The sequence below is a fragment of the Tachyglossus aculeatus genome, chromosome 9, assembly GCF_015852505.1.
Source record: "Tachyglossus aculeatus isolate mTacAcu1 chromosome 9, mTacAcu1.pri, whole genome shotgun sequence".
NCBI lineage: Eukaryota > Metazoa > Chordata > Mammalia > Monotremata > Tachyglossidae > Tachyglossus > Tachyglossus aculeatus.
This window is the reverse complement of record NC_052074.1, coordinates 51,955,269-51,979,072: the sequence shown is the minus strand read 5'-3', so window position 1 is coordinate 51,979,072 and position 23,804 is coordinate 51,955,269. Positions and strand designations below refer to the sequence as shown.

General features: G+C 39.6%; 1 protein-coding gene across 1 annotated transcript in view; it reads left to right on the top strand.

The window, feature by feature from the left end:
- Positions 1-23,804, top strand: part of LOC119932140 (sodium channel protein type 9 subunit alpha-like) — a 100,179-nt gene that overhangs the window by 25,191 nt on the left and 51,184 nt on the right. Inside the window, exons 2-11 of the mRNA XM_038751037.1 lie at positions 4,238-4,550; positions 10,173-10,291; positions 10,699-10,788; positions 11,392-11,520; positions 12,555-12,646; positions 13,723-13,956; positions 18,047-18,110; positions 20,413-20,554; positions 21,817-22,023; positions 23,032-23,319. Coding sequence (XP_038606965.1) covers positions 4,290-4,550; positions 10,173-10,291; positions 10,699-10,788; positions 11,392-11,520; positions 12,555-12,646; positions 13,723-13,956; positions 18,047-18,110; positions 20,413-20,554; positions 21,817-22,023; positions 23,032-23,319 — 1,626 coding nt within the window. The 5' untranslated portion in view covers positions 4,238-4,289. The remainder of the gene's footprint in view (positions 1-4,237; positions 4,551-10,172; positions 10,292-10,698; positions 10,789-11,391; positions 11,521-12,554; positions 12,647-13,722; positions 13,957-18,046; positions 18,111-20,412; positions 20,555-21,816; positions 22,024-23,031; positions 23,320-23,804) is intronic.

The window sequence follows — 23,804 nt, the reverse complement described above, 5'->3', positions numbered from 1 at the left end:
TAATCAGAGAATGCCAGTTGAAATAAAACAGTACGTGGTCTTTTGTGCTCACCCTTACTTCTCTGTGTATTTGTGACTCTTCGTAATGTAAATCTGAGGCAAAGTCTGTGTAACATCCAGTAATTATAGGAAATCTGTCAGACCTTGTAACTGCATCTATCACTCTCATTGCAATTATAATAAGCAAAGGGGATACATTCAAGGCATTAAATCATCAATCATGAATCCGAATAATCCCGTTCACAGTGGTGACTTTTCTTAAAGTCTCTCCTCATTTATGTTATTACCTAATTGTCAAAATGAAGAGATCTTTTTGTGCATCCTTACAAGGTTGGTGTGGGGGGTATCGATTTATTGAGCATTTACTGTGTACTATACACTTTGAAGATACAGTATTACAGATTTGGCAGACATGAGTCCTGCCCATAAGTATCTTACAGTCTAGAGGGACTCTTAGATTTATGCAGTACTGGCTTTTTTTAAGAAATATTTATTCCAGAGTAAGGCCTTTCAGAGAAATTATTGGTCAGTTTGTTGCCTTAGCTGCCAGATTTGGACTGCAAAAATGAGACAAGAAAGGATTATTAATGGAAACGTGGAGGTTCCATTATAAATTATATATATATATTATATATTGAAAGTCAAATGTACCTTAGAACATGATCTTTCCGTTAAGTATTGAAATAATCCTACAGTTATACTTGCAAAAATGGTCCTTTTTTTCTACCGTTACCACCTCTCTGTGGATGACTCCCAAATCTACATTGCTAGTCTTGACCTCTCTCCTTTTCCGCAACCTTGCATTTCATTTTGTCTTCAAGGCAATTTTACATGGATGATCCATAAGCACCTCATGCTCATTAAGGCCAAAGTTAAACTATTCAACTGCCCTCCCAAATTTGCTCCTTCACTCAACTTTTTCATCACAGTTGACATCACCATCCACCTTGTCTCTCAAACCTAAATATCTTGGCATTATCCTTAACTCCTCCCTCTCTTTAAATTCCCCCAATATTCAGTCTGTCACCAAATCCCATTGGTTATTCCTTCACAACATTTCCAGACCCTGCCCCTTTCTCTCCATTCCAGCAGACACCATGTGAGTCCAAGTAGCATGACATAGTGGAAAGAGCCCAGGATAGTAGTCAGGAGACCTCGGTCCCAGTCCCAGCTCCATTGCTTGCTTGCTGTGTGATCTTGGGAAAGTCACTTAATTTCCCTGTGCCTGTTTCCTCATCTATTCTATTCTCCATGAGACCGTGAACCTATTGTTGAACAGGAACCGTGTCTGTTCTGGTTGTGCTATGTCTATACCAGCCTTAGAACTGTGATACTCACATAGGAAATGCTTAATACCACAAATGAATAATAATAATAATAGTATTTAAGTCCCAGCTATGTGTCAAGCACTGTTTTAAGACCTACAGTAGATACAGGTTCATCAGATTGGACGCAGTCCCTGTCCCACATGGAGCTCACGGTCTTAATAGGAGGGAGAACAGGTATTTAATCCCTGTTTACAAATGAGGAAACTGAGGCACAGTGAAGTTAAGTGACTTGATGGTCACCCAACAAGCAATTGGCAGAACTGGGATTAGAACCCAGGGCCTCTGACTCACAGCCCATGCCCTTTCCATTAGGCCATGCTGCTTCTAAATAATAATAATAATAGTATCATTCCAACTTGATTACTGCATCAAGACCTCACTGATTTCCCTGCTTCCCCTCCATTCTCTTTTCCCTCCAGTCCACGCTTCATTTTTCTGTTCAGATCATTTTTTAAAAACATCATCTGTGCACTTCCCTCCACTCCTCAAACACCTCCAACAGTCACCCACTCCCCTCTGCATCAAGCAAAAAACTCCTGATAGTCAGCTTTAATATAGCCAAGGTCTTTGTACAGTGTTCTGCACACAGGAAGCGCTTAATAAATACGACTGAATGAATACCCACTATATTCTCTACTCCCAACTTATCCTCTCCTCCTTCTATACACCAGCTCTTACACTTTGTTTTTCAATTAATCATATTTATTGAGCACACTGTACTAATAAGTACTTGGGAGAGTACAGTAGAACAAATTGGTAGGCAGGTTCCCTGCCCTCTTTAAATTTGAAAATGAATAGTTGCTATCTTCCCTAGTGCTTACTTGTTTCTTTTCCACTTCCTAGTAGTAACTTGACACTTTCCCTGCCAAACCTCCTGAGCATTCTCTCCCCACCTTCAGTATCCTATATTTCTGCTGGTTTCCCAAACTCTTCCCTGACTCAAGGTTCTGTCTTTCTTCCCAAAGCTTCAAAATTAGCAGCGGGGGCTTAAGGCTGTTAAAAATGATTAAACCCATCATCATCAAATAGCATTTGGTATGCCCCTGCCTGTGTTATTCCATGAGATTTTTAATTGAAGGTGTAAAGCAGCGTGGCTTAGTGGAAAAAGCACAGGCTTAGGAGTCAGAGGTTGTGGGTTCTAATTCCACTCCGACACTTGTCAGCTGTGTGACCTTGGGCAAGTCACTTAAATTCTCTGTGCCTCATTTACCTCATCTGTAAAATGGGGATGAAGACTGTGAGCCCCATGTGGGACAATCTGATTACCTTGTATCTACCCCAGCGCTTAGAATAGTGCTTGGCACATAGTAAGCACTTAACAAATACCAACACTATTATTATTATTAAAGGGAAGGAGGAGGAAAGGGGGTGGGGGGTGGGGAGAGGGAGATGGTGTGGGAGAGAATGGAACAGTGTTAAAAAAATACATAGCTTAGATTAAAATGTAAAGGAATCAATGAGTATAACAAATATGGATTTTTTGTTCAGCTTTATACAATTTTTATGCATTAAAGAGTTTCACAGAGTAATTATATCTTCTGGGAATAGAAATAACATTGCATATCTCCTTTGGGATGTGTGGATTTTACTACTGCATCTGGTACGGAACAACATTATCTCCTAGGTCACTGAGCAACTCAAAAACTGATTGTGTCTGAAAAAAGAGAAGTTAAAAGGCTCACAAGAGCTACACTCCTCAGTCATTTTATAAACATATATGCACATTTTAAAAACAGACACATTAGGCCCAGCAGGAATCATTGACTCATTCAAGAACCCCTCCCTAATTTTGCAGCCTTGGAAATTAAGTCAGGGAATGCCTTCTCTGACATACCACCCTTCAAATCAAATAATCCAGTCATGAGTTTCTCAATTGTAGAGTGACGTAGTAAATTTCTCCCCACCACTGACACCCTGAAATATCACTGTGCGGTGACTGATGCTTGGAGAAACTGAGTCCGTGACACATGCCCACTGTCCCTATTTAACTTCAGAGCATGAATCTCTATTCCCTAAGTGGTAGACTGGATTCTTACTGCAACCCAGCCCACATACTTACTCCACTAATGTCAACCTACTTTGTGTATCTCAATCTCGTCTGTCTCGCCATCAGCTCTTGCCTACATCTTTCTTCTGGCCTGTAACTCCTCCCCCTTCATATGAAACAGACCATCACTCTCCCCACCTTCGAAGCCATTCTAAATATAACCTTTAAGTTAATCATATTTATTGAGAACTGTACTAAGTGCTTAGGAGAGTACAATATAACAGAGTTGGTACATTACCTGCCACATAGCCTTTGCGTAGCTTGCGTCATTGGTACCTTTACGAACTTCATCATGTGCGCTTAGGTCTCGTGTCGGTGAGAACCTTGTCTTGTGCATTTACAGGTCAATACGAGTTAATTAGGTCAGACACAGTCCCTGTCTCACAGTCAAAGTAAATTGCATTTCTTTAAGCCCCACCTCAATTAACCAATCATATTTATCGGGTGCTTATTGTGTGCAGAGCACTGTACTAAGTGCTTGGGAGAGTAATAATAATAATAATGATGGTATTATTAAGCGCTTACTACATGCCAAGCACTGTTCTAAGCACTGGGGCAGATACAAGGTAATCAGGTTGTCCCACATGGGACTCAGTCTTCATCCCCATTTTACAGATGAGGGAACTGAGGCCCAGAGAAGTTAAGTGACTTGCCCAAAGTCACACAGCTGACAAGTGGTGGGGCCAGGATTAGAACCCATGACCTCTGGCCCCCAAACTCTTGCTCTTTCTGTTGAGCCACACTGCTTCTCTACTATATAACAGCGTAACAGACACATTCTCTGCCTCACGATATTGTTTCTAACTGGGCTTTCTTCTGCTATCCTAACCAGTGTCCTTCCTGCTTTCATTAATTCACACAGGCTCCTCTTGTGTAAAGAGATAACAGGGAAGACCACATTACAGGATGAAAAAATGGCAGTGTTGGTGCCCCCAGGACCCGACAGCTTCGCCTACTTCACCCAGCAGTCCCTTGCGGCGATCGAGCAACGCATTGCTGAAAACAAAGACAAAGAATCCAAGGAAGAAAAGAAAGATGACGACGATGAGGATGCCCCAAAGCCCAATAGTGACTTGGAAGCTGGAAAACAGCTGCCGTTCATTTATGGCGACATTCCTCCGGGAATGGTATCCACACCCCTGGAGGATTTGGACCCATTCTACTTGGATAAAAAAGTGAGAATTTATGGTGACTCGTAGTCTAATGTTTCTGCTTAACTTTCGAGTACTGCTAGAAAGTAATGGAATTTATTAGTAGCACTGAGAGAGCAATTGAGTTTAGCTCAAATGGAATAAAATGTCATTGAAATGGAGTAGAATCCTTACCGAAAAATCCTCATTCTTATAGGTTAGCTGATCATATCTGATTCAGCTACGGGCATGATATCTGGATTCCTTTGTGTTTCCAGAATCCACCTAGTGACCTTGTAGGTATAAAATAATTCCTGGATCCCATAATAAAAGTAGGAAGGCATTTTGCATGAAAATTGGAACCTGGAAAACAATCTATGATTTCCAGTGTTTATTGTTTTATTGTACTCTCCCAAGTGCTTAGTACAGTGCTTTGCACACAGTAAGCACTCAGTAAATACTATTGAATTGAATTTTCACGATCTCCAGTAAATGCCTTTAAAAAGTGTAAGGATCTCAAAGAGCTCTGTGTGGGGCAGTACATTGCAAGTATCCATAGTACAGTTTCAGCAGAAAAGTACCAGTGTGTCCTGCTGTTTCTTAGGACTCCAAAATATTCTCCTCTGCTGTGTCATAGGCAGGGGTGAATCCAGCTCCTTCCCTTGTTTCTGAAACATACATATAAATGTCTAGAGGAATTGTTATTTGCCCCACTAATTGACTGTCAGTGGAGCTGGTACAAGGAACTGTTGAGCAACTATTCCTAGAGAGGACCCAGGAATGTCCTGGGGGATAGGATTCTGAGCAGAGAGGTGTTGAACTCCAAGAGATTTATTGATCTGCTTGATTGTAGCACATTTATTAAAATTGTACGCTGGCCGGTATTTTTCCCTGGTATGCACTTAATTCATGTGGATGTGTTTGAAGAAAGGTGGAGAAGGGAGTGGAGGAAAACTGTAGCCCCAGAAATTTCTATTGGCCTGTCCATATCAACACCATCTCTGTTCTCTCAGGTACATTCAGACTGGAGAATCATTCAGACAGCAGAATATAGGTACATCTATTTATAGCCAATTTTCCCTGAAAATTGAAGTAGTAATACTACTGAAGTATTACTGAATTATTACTGAATATTACTGAAGTAGTAATAATAATTATAATAATGGCATTTATTAAGTGCTTACTATGTGCAAAGCACTGTTCTAAGTGCAGGGGACTTACAAGGTGATCAGGTTGTCCCATGGGGAGCTCACAGTCTTAATCCCCATTTTACAGATGAGGTAACTGAGGCACAGAGAAGTTAAGTGACTTGCCCATAGTCACACAGCTGACAATCGACGGAGTGGGGATTCGAACCCATGACCTCTGACTCCAAAGCCCCTGCTCTTTCCACTGTGCCACACTGCTTCTCGTGGTACTATTAAAAGGAGGCCAAACTAGTTTCTTTTAGACCTCAGCTGGTTTATTTGAGGTCCAGGAAATAAATATATGTCTGAGTTAAATATGACAGAGAATGAGGATTTAGAGCAGGTTATTTTCTTATATGTGTAAAACAGATGGAGATGTAGGTCATTCATTCAATCGTACATATTTATTGAGCACTTACTGTATGCAGAGCACTGTACTAAGCGCTTGGGAAGTACAAGTCGGCAACATATAGAGACGGTCCCTCCCCAACAACAGGCTTACAGTTCAGACTTTTAGACTGTGAGCCCACTGTTGGGTAGGGACTGTCTCTATATGTTGCCAACTTGTACTTCCCAAGCGCTTAGTACAGTGCTCTGCACACAGTAAGCGCTCAATAAATATGATTGATTGATTGATTGATTTAGAAGGGGGATACAGACAACAAAAACATGTGCATCTCATCCGAGACTTGTTTCCTTTACAATATAAGTAAACTATATAAGTAACCCTTTTAATCAATCAATCAATCAATCAATCAATTAATAATAGAGATATAGAGACGGTCCCTCCCCAACAACAGGCTTACAGTTCAGACTTTTAGACTGTGAGCCCACTGTTGAGTAGGGACTATCTCTATATGCTGCCAACTTGTACTTCCCAAGCGCTTAGTACAGTGCTCTGCATACAGTAAGTGCTCAATAAATATGATTGATTGATTGATTGATTTAGAAGGGGGAGACATTCAACAAAAACATGTGCATCTCATCCGAGACTTGTTTCCTTTACAATATAAGTAACCTATATGGTCAGTGCTAGGAACAGAACTTAGAAAGATGACATTTGTGTTTTATATTCATGGACCCAAGCCAAAAACAAAGGTTCCTTCTCATCCCCAAGATAGTCAGACAAGTTGTCATTCTATTTATCCACTCACGGTTAAGCCATGGGCCATCTAATGTCCCCTGCTCAGTCTGAATCCTTTTCTCAACTGTATGTAGCACCTGGCCTCTTGGAAACCAATACAGACTCCTGAAGGTACCCAGGGAGCTTATTAATCAGTGGCTAGAGGCTTCATGGAAAAAGTAGGATGAATGCAAACAGAAACCAAGATAGCTGACTTGGTAAAAATACAGAATGCTTAGCAATGGCATAGAGCTTTGTTCCTCTGACCACCCCATCTCTAATATTTGTGATATTAAAAATCAGGCACAACCAGTTGGAAAATCCCGACATTTAATTTCTGTTATAATTACCAACTGAAATCTCGTTGTTGGTTAGCCTCAGTAGGTACCTTCTTGAGGACAGTTAGAACTGTTTGGAATATGGGGAAATTATTAATTTGAGCTGGGGAAAATGTTTTACGCTGGTCCAAGGTGACATGTGGACTATGTGTCTACAACCACATATTCTATAGACAATGTAGACTCCCAAAATGTTCTTTAGACGCAATTATCCAATAACTTCTGATGAATGAGGACATTTTAGCCTAAAATATCTCAGTCATTCTGAACAGCATATCTGACAGTCATCTGAATTATTTGTGGGAGTAAGCCACTGATGTAAGTCAACTAACTGGTACAGTCAACACACTATATATTGTAGACACCGTACAGAAAGAGCAACTGGGGTCTAATCCTAGCTCTGCCTCTTGCCTGCTGGGTAACTATGGGCAAGTCACTTAACTTCTCTGTATATTAGTTTCGTCATCTATAGATGGGGATTAAATGATGATTAAATACGACTGATGTAATAGAATAGGAATCTTTACACTCCACTGTCAGCTGTCACCTCGGTACCCAGGATAAACCCTTGTGATATGATGCCAATGTTTCTCACAACTTCACCGGCAGTTGATGAGGTCTCAAGAGGCTCTTGCCCCCTCATTTGAGTGGCCCACCCAGTAGCAGGGTGGGGTACCGACAAGTAGCCACGAGAATTTTGCCAAGTTTTCAGGTTCTTATTTGGAACATTTTAGCAATAATTACACAGTAAATTTGGAAGAAAAATGTTACTTACAATTGCAAAAAAATAAGCACAGTAAATTATTTGAGTGTATTAAAGAAAGAGAATAGTTAATTGAATTCAAACCAAGAATTTTAACATATTAAATATAGTGAATAAATGCAGTGGGCTTGTGACTTGCAAGAGCAAAAGCAGAGGTGACTGAGAAACTACCAAAATTCTCAAAGGAGGAAAACAAGCAAAATAATAATAATAATGATGATGGCATTTGTTAAGTGCTTACTATCTGCCAACCACTGTTCTAAGCGCTGGGGGAGATACAAGGTAATCAGGTTGTCCCACATGGGGCCCACAGTCTTAATCCCCATTTTACAGATGAGGTCACTGAGGCACAGAGAAGTGAAGTGACTTTCCCAAAGTCCCACAGCTGACAAGTGGCAGAGGTGGGATTGGAACCCAAAGCAATGAGTACTTTATTCTGAACTGCTGCCTTAGGTTTAGAAATGATCCAAAAAGAGCAGTGGGAAAAGGCTAATGGATCCTTGAAAGAATTTCAATATTAAAGTATGATGTTTGAATCCTTTGAAAGGTGGCCGCAAAACTTCGTAAATGTCACGTCTGGACATTTAGGAATGTTTGGATTAAATTTTAACCAATTTAATCCAAACGAAAAATCCAAATAAACTTGGGGGTAACAGAACATTATTTTTCTAAGATTGTATTGACAGCATTTAATGGTTCCTTATAGAAGTTTCATATAATTTGAAAAGCTTAGCATGACACCGTAGCTGGAGGGAGATGAACACAGTGATTCTCTGATATGTTGTATGAGAAAGTGTCACAGCTGTCCCTATGCACTAGACATTCCAGTGAGGTCATGCGATTGTAGTTAGAATCAGTTTACTGGGTACTTTGCATACCCAAAGGAGAGCTAAGCAGATTTTCTGAACAAGTTGGTGCCTCAGGCAAGATTAGGGCTGTGTCTAGCCTAATTACCTACCCAGCACATTACACAGTACTTAGCACATAGTTAAAGTTTAGGAAATACCATAATCATTACTATTATTATTATTCTGGAGAGGCATTACTCCCATTGATCTTGACAGAGTAAGTGGACACCTTGTAGAAAGCTCTTCAATGCAGAAACTACTCTTCTTTAACTCCTTCAACTCCTGTTTGCCTTCACCCTTCTTTTCTTTTATCTTGTCCTGTGATTTGCTCACTCCTCCCTGTTTCCATGTTCATTCTATTGTCCAAACCTCATACCATGCTTTACCTCTGCTTTTGTCTCCTTCTGTTCCTAAATCTTTCTTTTTTTAATTCCTACCCCCTTGTTAACTCTTTACTTTTCCTATTGTGTGTGTATGTATACATGTATATACACACATATAGATACATTTCATTTTCTGTCCCTGCACCGCTCTTCTCTTCTCAGTCCAACACACCCCGCAAAAAAAAACCCAAAACAAATGCAGACAAGGAAATAGAGTTAAAATAGGAAAAAAAAGTTATCGTAATTCTGCTACCCCTCCTCCCCACCCTCCCCAACAACAACCTTTGAACTCTGACCCTTCCTGAATGTCCAATTTAAGACTTAAGGCAAGACAAGACACTTGTAGACTGCTGGCAGCATTTTGGATTGAATTTATAAAGTCGTTTGGAATTATGCCATTATAATCTTACTAATTTTACAGTGCAATTTTTTATAAATTAGTCTTTATATTTATTTAGTTTTCTGTTGAATACTGCTGTTTTCCAAGAGCCTAAAGGTTTAGGAGCCATAAATACTGGAAGAGTAGCTTAATCCATATTCAAGTAAGTGGCAATTTTTTTTTGTTACTTCAAAGACATTTACTAGTCCAGCAAACTGAAGAACGTTTAATCAAGGTAGTTCAAGGCATTGCCTTTATTTTATTTTAATAGTAAACGTTTTTAAGGGAAATATATTTATTGCCAAGTTTAAATATGTAACTTCCAACATATTTTTACCTTTTATTTTCACAAAAACATGTATGCTATTTCCTCACAGAAGGCCAGCTGTAAGGATATGTGGCTGGTGTCCATGTGGCTAGAATGAATACAGCACAGTTTGACATTCAGAAAAAAGCTGGGAATCAAATACAGATATAGTTAAACCACCATTGTTTTCCCTTAACTGCTCTGTGTTGGAAGAAAGTGACGTAAAGCTTGGCATAGAAGAGGTAGCATGTGTGTGCTAACGTTTAGAGGGCAGACACTTCGAAATATATATTATTAAGATCAAGTTTGCTTTCATCCTGTATTCTTTTTCCCCCACAGACTTTCATAGTATTGAACAGAGGAAAAACAATCTTCCGATTCAGTGCCACGCCTGCCTTGTACATTTTAAGTCCTTTCAATCTTCTTAGAAAAATATCGATTAAAATTTTAGTACATTCATATCCTTTCAAAAGACTTTCGATGCTTCCTCTGGCAAATCAAATTGGAATAAAATGCACTGCTGTGTTATTACTCATATGTTTCTTATAGTTTGAACTTGTAATTTTGGTTAATCATTTGGACTGAACACAGTTGGGGAGAACAGTGCTGGCACATAGTAAGTGCTTAACAAATACCATTAAAAATATATGCAAGAATATATGTTCAAGAGTTATAAAAAACTTTTTAAATATTTTACATAACAAATATGCCTGTTCTGCTGGAAAGGATTGTTTGAAGCTAGTTTAGTTGTTATATTTTTAAAGTGAGAAGTGTGTTAAAATTTTCAGAAAGAATTGTATCGGGTATGTACAAAATGTTGGATCCTACAGTTTCTCGGTGTATATTCCTTGACTGTGAACTCTACCTTATTCAGCATGCTCATTATGTGCACTATCCTGACCAACTGTATATTTATGACCCTGAGCAACCCTCCGGAGTGGGCAAAGATTGTAGAGTAAGTTTCCAGATCACTTTTTTGAAATATTTTCTCATCTAGAGCCTGAATTTCTCCCTGCCACTGCCTGTACTTTTGACTTCCATTTCTTTTACTCTGTCAGCAATGACTCCGCTTGGGCGAGGCTATCTCTCCCATGAGTTATGGCTACTCTCCTTTCTGTGGTTTTTCACCTGCCGCACAGGGGAGGACAATTATGACTAATGTTAATCCAGTCCAGGGGGACATTGGTTGAGTGCCCAGTGATGTGCCGGCTAGCCTGCATTTGTCTGGAGACAGTGGCAGCTGGGTCATCAGTACATGATTCTCAGTCTCCCAAGGAAGTTCATCATTCCCCAGAAACTCTTCCTAAAAAGTCAGTCCAGGGGTTTTAGCACTGGGGAATTTACCAGGTTTGGTAGACATAGTTTGACCCTGGTCCTCACACAGTTCAATGGGTGAATGGGTCAGCGATCAAAAGAACTACCCTAAACAGCAGTTTAGCAGGTGGCTACTCACCTTTGCGTCTGAGAGCCGATTTGCTATATGGAGTTAGTGCCAATTCCTTTCAGTGTTACGGTTGCATTTGTTACAATTGATTTTTCCATGAATACTTGCCTGTAGGTATACTTTCACTGGAATATATACTTTTGAATCACTTGTAAAGATCCTTGCAAGAGGCTTCTGTATAGGACCATTTACTTTCCTCCGCGACCCGTGGAACTGGCTCGATTTCACTGTTATTTCATTTGCGTAAGTATGATTTCTTTTTTCAACAGTATAAGGGTAGGAAATTCTTGGAAAGCAAAATATTTCAGTCCAATTGTACCTCTAAGGAAGGCACCTTTTTAGCCGAATCATACGTTGATGGCTTAGGAAATGAAGCTTGAATTTTCTATCCCCCCAAAACCTCAAGGGATTTATTATCTCCTTCAATCCTCCATTGTTGATATGAAGTCCTGTATTGTTTGGTAGGAAATGTAGAATATCTTGGTTTTATAGGTGGAAGAAGACAGGCCTGACTGAATCACTGTCAACCACGAAAGAATTCAGTGAGAAGTTGAATAGGAACTCAGGTCATCTGATTTCAATCTTAGAGCTCAATCCCCCACATGATTCTTCTACTTTTATATAATTTGTATGGCAATATGTTCATAGACTATCCAGAAAAAAATCCTCTGACAAAAAAAGTTTTTGTTTACTTTTCATGATGTACTGTATGAACAGGACATATTTCAGGGGAAGGTATTATTTTTAAGATCTGAATTTTTCATTGGTAAATTTAAGTTAATATTGCAGCAAAACATTATTTTCAATTTTTAGTTACCTGAAAAATATTAATGTGCATTTCTTTCAAAAATGGATTAAAACTAACAGAGTGGATGTTCATTTTCCCAATTTCATATGATTCTACAAAGTGAAGGCAATAAATTTAGAGCACCATTTTTTTCCAGGGTAAGAAATGTATCATTTTACAGATGACTTATTTAAGGGAAATTTGAAGTGTCCACCTAATCTTGAATTGTATTTAATAGCAGACGATGAAATAACTGATAGATTATATCGATGCTTGATGCCTTAAAAATTAAATTTATGAGGCCTATTTTAAAGAAATACAACTAATTGTAACTAGTGAAAAGAGACAAATGTTATTTGGTGAAAAGAATATACCTCAGTTTGGAATTTTTTTAGCAAATTCACTCATTTTGAAGAGGTCTTTATGAAAGGCTGAGGTAACCAGTATGCATTCTGTCTCAATTTTGAATAACTCTGATTTAATTCTACAGGTATTTAACAGAGTTTGTAAACCTAGGCAATGTTTCAGCTCTTCGAACTTTCAGAGTCTTGAGAGCTTTGAAAACTATTTCTGTAATCCCAGGTAAGGATAAATTGGTGTGCAGCAACAGGCCCCTTATATCTCCAATTGTTTCTTGTGTGTTGTCATTGTGTCTGTGTGTGAACTCCCCTATTACAGATATCTGACAGAATTTGTGGACTTGGGCAATGTCTCAGCATTGAGAACATTCAGAGTTCTCCGAGCACTGAAAACTATTTCGGTCATTCCAGGTGAGAGCTAGGTTAAACACTGAGGCTGATTTGTGTTCAATTGGAAAAAAAATAGCAAAAGATTGTCATTCATGTTTCCAAAATCAGGAATCAAAGTAGTGTAGATTTAGTTATTTAAATATGATTCCTTGCTTTTGCTAACATTGGATTTCTAATCAAAATCAGCCTCTGAGTTTAATAATTGCATGAGACTTGCAGTATTCAAGCAGCCCATATGGTTTGCATATAGTTTTGAAATTTTCTCTAAGAATTTCACATTTGGCACTGAAAATTTCAATTAGTTTAAAAAATGTTTCCTAACAGAATAGGCAATAAGATTTTTTTTGGAAGAGCATGGGATACTGCATGAGGTATTAGTTATCTTTCCCTCTAGCCTTTCCTCATTAAACCATTTCTAGTTGAAAATGAAATGTGCTTCGCACATAGTGAGCGCTTAACAAATACTATCATGAAATGTCATTATCATTTTCAAAACTGTCTCGGTTGCATCACCAATATGCCTATATCAAGTGAAAGGAATGGGTTCTTTTTAAGAGGAAATGAGCATTAGTTTTTTAGTTGTGTATTTTATAACCTGGATTTCCTAATGAAGCATGAACATCTGCTTCTGTGGATGGCAAAGCATTCCAAATACTTTTGTTTTGTATAATAAACTAAGTGATTAGAACACATAGCCTTTCACAGAATCAGATAAATTAAAAAAAAATCTGTTCCTAGTCACCATCACAGGCCAGCAGGCTTTTCACGAACACTTTACTAGATCATCAAGCCTTGTGGTCATTGATATGGAACAGTGCATGGACTCATTAACTTCGTAATATAAACTGGTAATGTTTTGAATGCTTAGGTGCTTTATTTCATCACCCTAAACCCACTCTCTGTTTTCAGGTCTAAAGACCATCGTGGGGGCCCTTATCCAGTCAGTGAAGAAGCTTTCCGATGTAATGATCCTGACTGTGTTTTGTCTGAGTGTATTTGCACTAATAGGACTGCAGCTGTTCATGGGTAACCTAAGGCATAAATGCTTGAAATGGCCTCCAAGCAATTCTACATACTACAATGAAACAATGCAAAACTTAACTGGAAACCTGTTTAACAAGGAAGAGTACCTCAGTGAAAAAAGTAAGAAACCCCATTAAAGATGGGGAGAAGGAAGGGGAAAAGCAAATTATAGACTCTTCTTTCAGGAAATATTCTACCATTTTTTCTCTCTTTTGTACTTCCTTTTCCTGCTCCACCCGGATCCTTCTTTCTCCTCCTCCTCCTCCTGTTGCCTAAAGCAGTCAAACTACTTAAATGCAAATGCAAATGCATAGAAGTGTATGCCTGAATTTGAAAACAGTGTTCTGTCGTTATCTATTTCCTTCCATGTACAGTCTCATAATTCAGTGATACAAAAACCCAAGTCAGTATAAGATTTAAAAGAATGTTTTTTTAAAAAAGTCCTGCCAGACACTGCCAGAAGTAGAACAAGTACCCTTTTAAAAGTACAAGTTTTTATTTTCCATCAGTTTTCATCATTATTTACATAATCAATCAATCAATCAATCATATTTATTGAGCGCTTACTGTGTGCAGAGCACTGTACTAAACACTTGGGAAGTACAAGTTGGCAACATATAGAGACGGTCCCTACCCAACAGTGGGCATAAGTCACTGATTTTTATGTTCCTTAATTAGGTTTGATTTTTAAAATTCCCATTCCAGTTTTTTAAGGAACTACAGTCTTTGCTACTCATTTGTGAGAGTGTGCAAACAGGTGGTTTTAAACTTAATTTCTAAAAGCCCAATATTAAAAAATACAGTAGAGATTCACATTCTTAATCTCTTCTAAAGCCTGCCTTGAAAACTTAGCTTCAGGTCCAAGGTACTCACACTTCCCTAGTTAAGGGGTAGGGACCATCTCTATATGTTGCCAATTTGTAATAATAATAATAATAATGATGATGACATTTGTTAAGCACTTGCTTAGCAAGTACTGTTCTAAGTGCTGGGGAGGATACAAGATGATCAGGTTGTCCCACGTGGGGCTCACAGTCTTCATCCCCATTTTACAGATGAGGTAACTGAGGCACAGAGAAGTTAAGTGACTTGCCCAAAGTCACACAACTGAGAAGTAGCAGAGCCGGGATTTGAACCCATGACCTCCGACTCCCAAGCCCGTGCTCTTTCCACTGCACCATGCAGCGCTTAGTACAGTGCTCTGCATACAGTGAGTGCTCAATAAATGTGGTTGAATGAATGAATGAATTCCTTACAGTCCTGCCCTTTCAGCACACAACCTCTTCCTTACTCAATTCTTTTATATTTTTGGCCTAGATTCCTATATTGTCAGACATTGCCAAAAAGGCTTTGAACATTCTCCAGCATATCACCCTTCAGGACATCATTTCATTTGTGGCTCTCTTGAATATAGTTGTTGTCAGTCATTTTCTGGCCGTTCCTCATAGTCAGCAACTCTTAGCACGCCCATGAGTCAACTTGTTTTTAGTATCCCCATCTTTTCCCCACGATGCAGTATTCTGGAAAACAGTAATAATAATAGTAATAATGATGATATTTGGTAATTGCTTACTACATGCCAGGCACTGTACTAAGTGCCTGGGTGGATACAAGCAAATCATATTGGACAGAGTGTGTCCTACGTGGGGCACACGGTCTCAATCCCCATTTTACAATGAGGTAACTGAGGCACAGAGATGTGACATGCCCAAGGTCAAACAGCAGACAAGTGGCGGAACCGGGATTAGAAGCCATGACCTTATGAATTCCAGGCCCATGCTCTATCCACTATGCCATGTTGCTTCCCAGTAGTTACACACAGTAAGGAACTGTTGGAACCATTTGGGAGTGCCGGGGGCGTGCTGTACAACAGAGTTTGTAGACACGTTCCCTGCCCACAAGAAGCTTACAGAAGGGGAGACGGACATTAATATAAATGAATGAATTACAGATTAAATTATATATTGTAAAGTACTTATTTACTCATATTAATGTCTGTTTCCCCCTCTAGACTATAAGCTTGTTATGGGAAGGTTACATGCCTGCTAATTCTGTTATATTTTACTCTCCCAAGTGCTTAGTACAATGCTCTGCACATAGTAAGTGCTCAATAAATATGATTGTTATATTGATATGTACATAAGTGCTGTGGGTGACTATCAAGTTCTTAAAGGGTACAGATACACACTTCTCCGGTCACTTCCAATTGTTTTCATCATTACTATTATTATTTTTATAATTATTATGGTATTTGTTACACACTATTTGTCAAGCATCATTCTAAGTGCTGGGATAGATACAAATTAATTAGATCAGGCACAGTCCCTGTAAGAGGAAAAGTATAGCGATGGCTGGTAAAAATAAAATAAGTGATACCCAAATTACATAAATGGAATCATACGCATATTGTATGTGCATGCGCTAAAAATGATGGGGTGATATCTGGGGAGGTGGGGAAATGTACAGAGGAATGTCACAGAGATAAAACCAGAAATTTATCTAGAAAGGTAAGAGCAGAAATTTAGGAAGATGGGCAAAGCCATCAACCGTTTGTGGGCAGGTGCTTTTCTAGTTCATGAAAAATAGACAAAACTTGTTGCTGAATCACTTGTCGAGAATGGAACAGATGCATTGGCTTTTTCAGGCCACTAAAGGTGCTCCTTATTGCCTTGGATAGTCTAATGGCCCGAAAAAGGTAGTGCCCATCCCCAAGGACAGCAATTACCTGACAACTGCAATTTTTTCAGTGCATCAATTTTTGCATTCAAAAGCTATTTCTTTGCTTTAAATGTACTTAAATTCTCAGGAGGCCAATTATACCCATATCTTTCACTGCTACCTGTCTAGGAACTATTCTGAAGTGTTAAGTCTATCCATCTTGAGCTTAATTACCCTATCTTTCTAGTCTTCAATACAGTGGTTGTTGTAGTCTGATGATGTTCTAGGACAGAGAGTGTCTCAAACCAAAATTCTTCTCAGTAGGATTTGTGAAATGAGGTGGCATATCTGCTGCCAAGCCAGTTCCCTATAGAGTAGGTGGTAAAGTAAATAGCTTCTAGAACAAAACATTCTTGTTGCCAGTCAGAGAGCCACAGCTATCCTGTTATGCTGACCAATTCTAAAAACGAAGAAAGCGGATAGCTCTTAGGGAATAAGCGAGAATCGACACAAAGTGCTCCAACAACAACAAATAAAACAGCTTTCATGGACAAGTAACTTTGCTAGCAAAAGTACAATAATTACACTGATTGTGATAGTTGTTAAGCACTTACTATGTGCCAAGAGTGCTACTAACTAGAGAAACACCGTGACCCAGTGGATAGACCATTGACCTGGGAATCAGAGGACATGGGTTCTAATCCTGGCTTGTCTGCTTTGTGACCTTGGGAAGCCACTTAACTTCTCTGTGCCTCAGTTACCTCATCTGTAAAATGGGGTTAAAACTGTGAGCCCTACGTGGGACAACCTTGTATCTACCCCAGAGCTTCAAACAGTGCTTGGTACATAGTAAACACTTAACAAATACCATTATTATTATTATCAGTAGTAGTAGTAGTAGTAGTAGTAGTACAGCTATTCAACCCACATTTTACAGGTGAGGAAACTGAGGCAGGTGATTCACCCAAGGTCTCACAGCAGACAAGTGTAGATCTGGAATTAGAACCCAGATCCCTTGACTCCTAGGCCCTTGCCTCTTTCCACTAGGCCATGCTCCTCCTAGTGAAAATAACCTTTCAACAATCTGGGCATCGATAGTCTCAAGAATCCCCCTCAGTGTCCCATTCTGGAAGTCCTATAGCACAGACAGTCTTCCCTGTCCACTCCCTCTCAGTTTTATACATAATATCGGGGCAGAATGGAGAAGGCCCACTAAGATTTTGTGCCTTGAGCGTGCCAACGTAATTCTTTATATGTCAAATTTTAATTGCATTTCTCTTCTTATGTTTTGTTCATTAGAAATTGGGATGAGTGAACACTCATTATTAGCATTACAAGTTGTATAGAGTGCTGTGCAATTTCTACTGGCAATTTTGTTCTATTTTCCTCCTGATTTGTTTAGTGGGTTCATTCTAGCTTGCAAGCTAACCCAAAGCCTCTTATATTTAGGTTTAACATATTTACTGGATTTATCGACTTCAGGTTTCTAACCAACTAATTTAACCCTGCTACCAATTTTTATCCCTTAATACTTTTTTATATATTTCAACAGAAAACTTCTATTATTTGGAGGGACAAAAGGATGCTCTCCTCTGTGGTAACGGTACAGATGCAGGGTAAGAAGTATTTTTAAAGGCCAATGTTTTATTTTTCACATCAGAACCTATCAAATATAGACTCAGGCTAATTCACTATTTTGTCCAGGAACTCTTAACCAACCTCAACCTCTAGTAACCTTTCAAATGGCACTATACTTTATTTCTAACTTGGGGTCACAGTGGATAATAGGCTAAAACTCAACCTCGTTCAGACAGAATTTACAGGGTGGCTTGGTGCTGTGAAGGTTTGCTTGTTACTAACAGGCTAAGCTGGGAGTTGGTTTAGGGCTAGGGATGGTGATGGTGAGAACTCTATGGAGATGATAACTTACTCATTTGATGGGAATTGGTGCATATTGATGATGCTCATATTTGACCTACAACTTTTCCCTTGAAAAAATCTTCCCTGCCTGTGTATTGTAATCTCGCTTTGGGTGTCAACAGTACAGACCAAGGTTCTGCAATGTGCCCGTCTTTTCCCCTACAGAAAAAAAAAAAGGGCCAGAACATCTGCTGGTCAGGCTCTTTGGAGGAGATCAAGAAAGCGGCACATATAGCAAAATGTGGGGGGATGCACAAAGGAGATGCCATCCAGACTGATGGCAGCCACAACCGGCTATGGACCCAACACTGCTGAGTGCTAGGTTACATACAAGAACTTAGTACAGTGCTTTGCGCACAGTAAGCACTCAATAAATGTGATTGAATGAATTAGGTTGTATGTTGTCCCTGTTTTCCAACCGGGGCTCATAGTTGCATCTGCTTCAGCAGAATGGAGTAGCTACAGGAGGCATGCAGCATACTTTCAGATTTGCGGTTTAGATGTGAAGCTAGGAAATGTCATGTTCTTGGGATTTTTCACCATTTTTCCCCTAAATAATCAATATCCAGGCGAGACAAGTTCATGATGGGATGCACGAGTCATGTAGTGCATGGCCAATTTGAAATCTAAAACTGGGGCAATCGATCCATTTTATTTTTCACTATTATTATTATCATCATCATTATTACTATATGTGAGTTTGATACTTCCCTTGAGCCACGGTGGTGCAAGTAGGCCACCTAATCATACATCATGCTCAGCAAATTCAACGCACCTTCCACTGCTTCCTAAATCCCTTTTGCCTTCTTATGTGTTGGCAGAGCCACACCTGGTAATTTGGGGAGACCTCTCAGATCACTGTAGGCAAGGGATGTGTCTCTTTTTTCTGTTCTTCTTTCCCAAGCCCTTAGTAGAGTGCACCGTAACCCACTGGGCACTCAGTAAGTAGCACTTTCATTACTACTACTTCTACGCTGCTCTTCGGGATGAGTCGAGAAGCAAGAAGGTAGATTGGGAGAGATGGAAAATAGGACACCAGTAGACCTCAGGTGGTTTCCCACTGCTAGTGTGCTATTTTCATTTCCTGCTAGTGTGTTATTCTCACTGTCTAGTAATGGGTGCTGTGGGAAATGAGAAAATCCCTGATGTAGGGTCCATTTTTCTGGTGTTTGTTATTTTAAGGCACAAACGCATGGATGACGTGATGCTGTTCTTACTGCCTGACATTATCTTGGTGGTGTGCAGTAGATTTTAATGTCTCCAATTATTTGGTGGCTGAAATGTTTGTGGACTGTTAAGTCAAGCTTCAGATAGGCTTTCAGGCCCTAGCCATAAAATATATTAGGCTGAGTCTAAGAGAAATTAAATTGTGAGCAAGTTAGAATCTTGTAAAAGTAGGAGTAATAGTGGTATTTATTGAGTGCTTCTGTGTCCAGAGTACTGTAGTAAGAACTGGCCTGAATATATACAATAAAGCAAGACAGAATTATCACAGAGTCTCATCTCGGCTCCTGAATCTCTGATGCGTGTTGCAATCAACTGTTTAACCCTGGCAAGTATGGAAAGGCCTGGTGAAATTTAGAGGTCTTGAAAAAATCTTCTTCTGTTGAAAGATCTCTGGATCTGCGTACAAAGCTAATCCTAAACAAAATTCATTCCAGAATTTTGGTAATTTGAGCCTGGATTTCATAGAGACCCCTTCTGGTGAGCAACAGGAAACCTTCAGTTAATTGGTTCCAGGATTACTAATTATACTGATAATGATGTTTGAGGCTTTTAAGTACTTACTACGTGCCAATTTCTGTGCTAAGCACTAAGGCAGATATAGGAAAACCAGGACACAGTCGCTGTCCAAACGAGGTTCCCAGTAGGTGGGAAGGGTAGTGAGTGGATCCTGAAGTCTAGGTCCTAGGATCCTAGGGGTGCTACTCACTAGTGTTTCCCTAGTGAAACAGAAAAGGATTTAAAATAAAACACTTCCCTTTTTTTCATTTATAGGCAGTGCCCGGAAGGGTATGTGTGTGTGAAAGCTGGAGTGAACCCTGATTATGGCTATACCAGTTTTGATACTTTCAGCTGGGCTTTCTTGGCCCTGTTTCGGTTGATGACTCAGGACTATTGGGAAAATCTCTACCAGCAGGTGAGAACACAGTGAAACAAAATCTATTTTTTGGGGGAGGGACTTGGGGGGCAGGGAGGGGGGAGGATAATTTATAAATTATCTAGAAATCCAACTAATCTGAAGTAGGTTTCTTACTGACTTCATGGTGTTTTCATGTGGCTAAAAGCTCACTTATCATGCAAAAACACTTAGTCAAATGCTTTTATTTTTCTGTTCAAATTATTTTTGATACATGATTTACCTAGGTGAAGAGCTCTTACTGGGATAATTCAAATACCAAGATTTGCAGTGGGAGAGGATGGAAAGAAACAGAATGGTTGACTTGATGCCATTTCCTGTATTACAATACGATTAACAACACTACTCTATTGCTGATTAGCATCACTTTGGTACAATCAGTGCTACCCCAAGAATTAATACAGTTCCCAGAGATATCTGAAACACTCCCAAGAAGTAGTTTATGCACTTGGAATATCTACTTTGTTAAATAATACAAAATACTGTCTCTATACAATGGAAATGTGAGAGTTCATCAGAGATTACTGCCATTCTGTAGTGCAATTACCACCTTTAATTAGGTATTAAAAATGCTCCTTGTTTCAGTGTGATTATGCTAAAAAGGGGAAATTGCAGTGTTAAGTACAAAAATCAACTCATGCCTTCATCTTTGCATCTATTTGTCCATTCAGTTGCTAACTTCTTGGGTTGTGCTTTGTGACTGTATTTTGAAGTGTAAATATAGTAAGTAGTATCCATTGATAAAGCTGTCAGGTTTCAATTAATTCTCACTAATTGAAAAGAGACTCCACATGATGATAAATCAACACTGTAGGCAATACCAAAGATGAGCGAGTCAGCCAAAGTTCAGAAGGAAGGCAGACTCCCAGCTAATGACATCATGAAAGTCTGCTACGAATAACCCACGAAGTAGATAATATACATCCATAAAACTGAAAGAAGACTGTGCTCTAAAATGCAAGCTAATACATACTTTTCTTCATCTGGATTTATTACCCTGTGATTCTTTTCTATAATCGTGAACCTTCTGTCCTGTGATAGAAAAATATGCACTAGCAACAGCATTTCTGATGATGCCCTGAACCAGCTTAAATACATTTATAAATAAGTCTGCTTTCATATAACCTGATTAAAATGTGTCCTGCATTCAAAAGCAATGTAACCTTTCCTTGATTCAATGCCCTGAGACTTACAGATGGTATAAAGGTTCTAGAGAACCTAAGAGGCAAAGAAAAGAAAAAATTTAACTTTTTTTCCCCCAGACCCTACGTGCTGCTGGAAAAACATACATGATATTTTTTGTCCTGGTGATCTTCTTGGGCTCTTTTTATCTGATAAACCTGATCCTGGCTGTGGTCGCCATGGCCTATGAGGAGCAAAATCAGGCCACAATGGAAGAAGCAAAGCAGAAAGAGGAAGAATTTAAACAGATGTTGGAACAGCTTAAGAGGCAACAGGAAGAAGCTCAGGTATTACTTTAAATATAAAGTAATGAATGTGGTTGACAAATATGAAAGGAATAATGATGGCATTTGTTAAGCGCTTATGATGCTGCAAGATTTATGCTAAGTGCTGGGGTAGAAACAATAAAAGCGCGTCAAAGTACCCGTCCTATATGGAACTCACAGTCTAAGGGGGAGGACAACCCCCATTTTACAGATGAGGTAACTGAGGCATATACAGTGAAGTTAATTGACTTGCCCAAGGACACACAACAGATAGCTGGTGGAGCTGGGATTTGAACCCAGGTCCTTCTTAATCCTAAAGCCATACTGTATCCACTAGGTCACACTGCTTCCATGCTCCTTCTCAAGAAAACTCACTGTGGGCAGGGAATATGTCTGCTACCTCTGTTGTACTTTCCTAAGTGCTTAGTGCAGTGCTCGGCACACAGGAAGTGCTCAAGAAATTCCTCCAGTTTATTGAGAGCTGGACTCCCATTCCACCACTAATATCATGTTGACAGTGTGAATCTTTTGTCACATTGTCCTGTCCCTTAACCAACAGTTACTTTAACAATTTATAAGATTGTTTGAACCTATATATTGTCAGTGCGGTGTGCCCTGGGATGGGGCTACAGATAATCAAAGGAACAACTTCCAGAAGTCTCTGCCTCTTCCAGAAGATTGACCATAAAATGCCAATTATCCTAACTTTAATCCAACTAAGTTGGATTTTCTAAATTATGGGATTATCACTGATAAGCAAAGACAGTTTCTCTTCCCAAAGTTCATTCCAGTGCTTTGTAATTCCCTTGAACAGAGCTTGATTCATTTGAATGATGTGCTTTTCTTATGTACAGTTCCAACACTGAGCATCAGAGTTAAGTACAGAAGGGAAACTCCTAGATGAGTTCTGCACCTCAGAATCTTAAGACTGAGTCCTGAAAACATAATAATAAAATTGACAAGGACTAAGAATTTTCTTCGTAGTTTCTAACTGGTCCTGAATGTGTGTTTAACCTTTTGTTCACGCAGGCTATAGCAGCAGCAGCAGCGGAATATAGAAGTGCTGGTGGAGGCAGAGGAATGGTACTTTCAGAAAGTTCTTCGGAAGCCTCCAGGCTCAGCTCTAAGAGTGCTAAGGAAAGGAGAAACCGGAGAAAGAAAAAAAACCAGAAGAAACAGTCTAGTGGAGAAGAAAAAGGGGATGATGAAAAATTGCCTAAATCTGAATCGGAGGAGAGTATCAGAAAAAAAGGTTCCCACCTTGGTGTAGAAGGCAGCAGGCAGGCACGTGAAAAGAGACTATCTTCTCCCAACCAGGTACTGCACAGTCCATAGATCCATGTGAACAGAGTCAGACTGAATATATTGTTGTGATGAACCACCTGTGTAGGGTAGATGTCACTTTAGGGAGGAAATTTTCCATCATTTTTGGCCCAGATTTGCCCAAAACAAAATGAATGGGCGCCAAACTAAAATGAGTGTGGATTGCTCTTAGAAACCAGTAATAAGTCCCACCAAATAGCTTACCCTTTGGTGCGCCCGTGTCAGCGTGTCCCCTGATGGATACCCTGATTTCAGGTTTTTCCAACCCCATACCCTGTACTCCTGTCTGACTGCCCTCTCCCCAACCTCCGCCGCCACCCGGGAGGAGTCGCCGAGCAGCATCCGGCACCCAGGCAGACTGGTGGCAAATAACATGGAATAATGGATTGCCCCAATAAATCACATCCCCCCAGTGAGCAGTTGTGAATCGGGTGAAGCCGTGGCGGGTCCAGAGGTGCTCTCAAAGATAAAATTCCCCG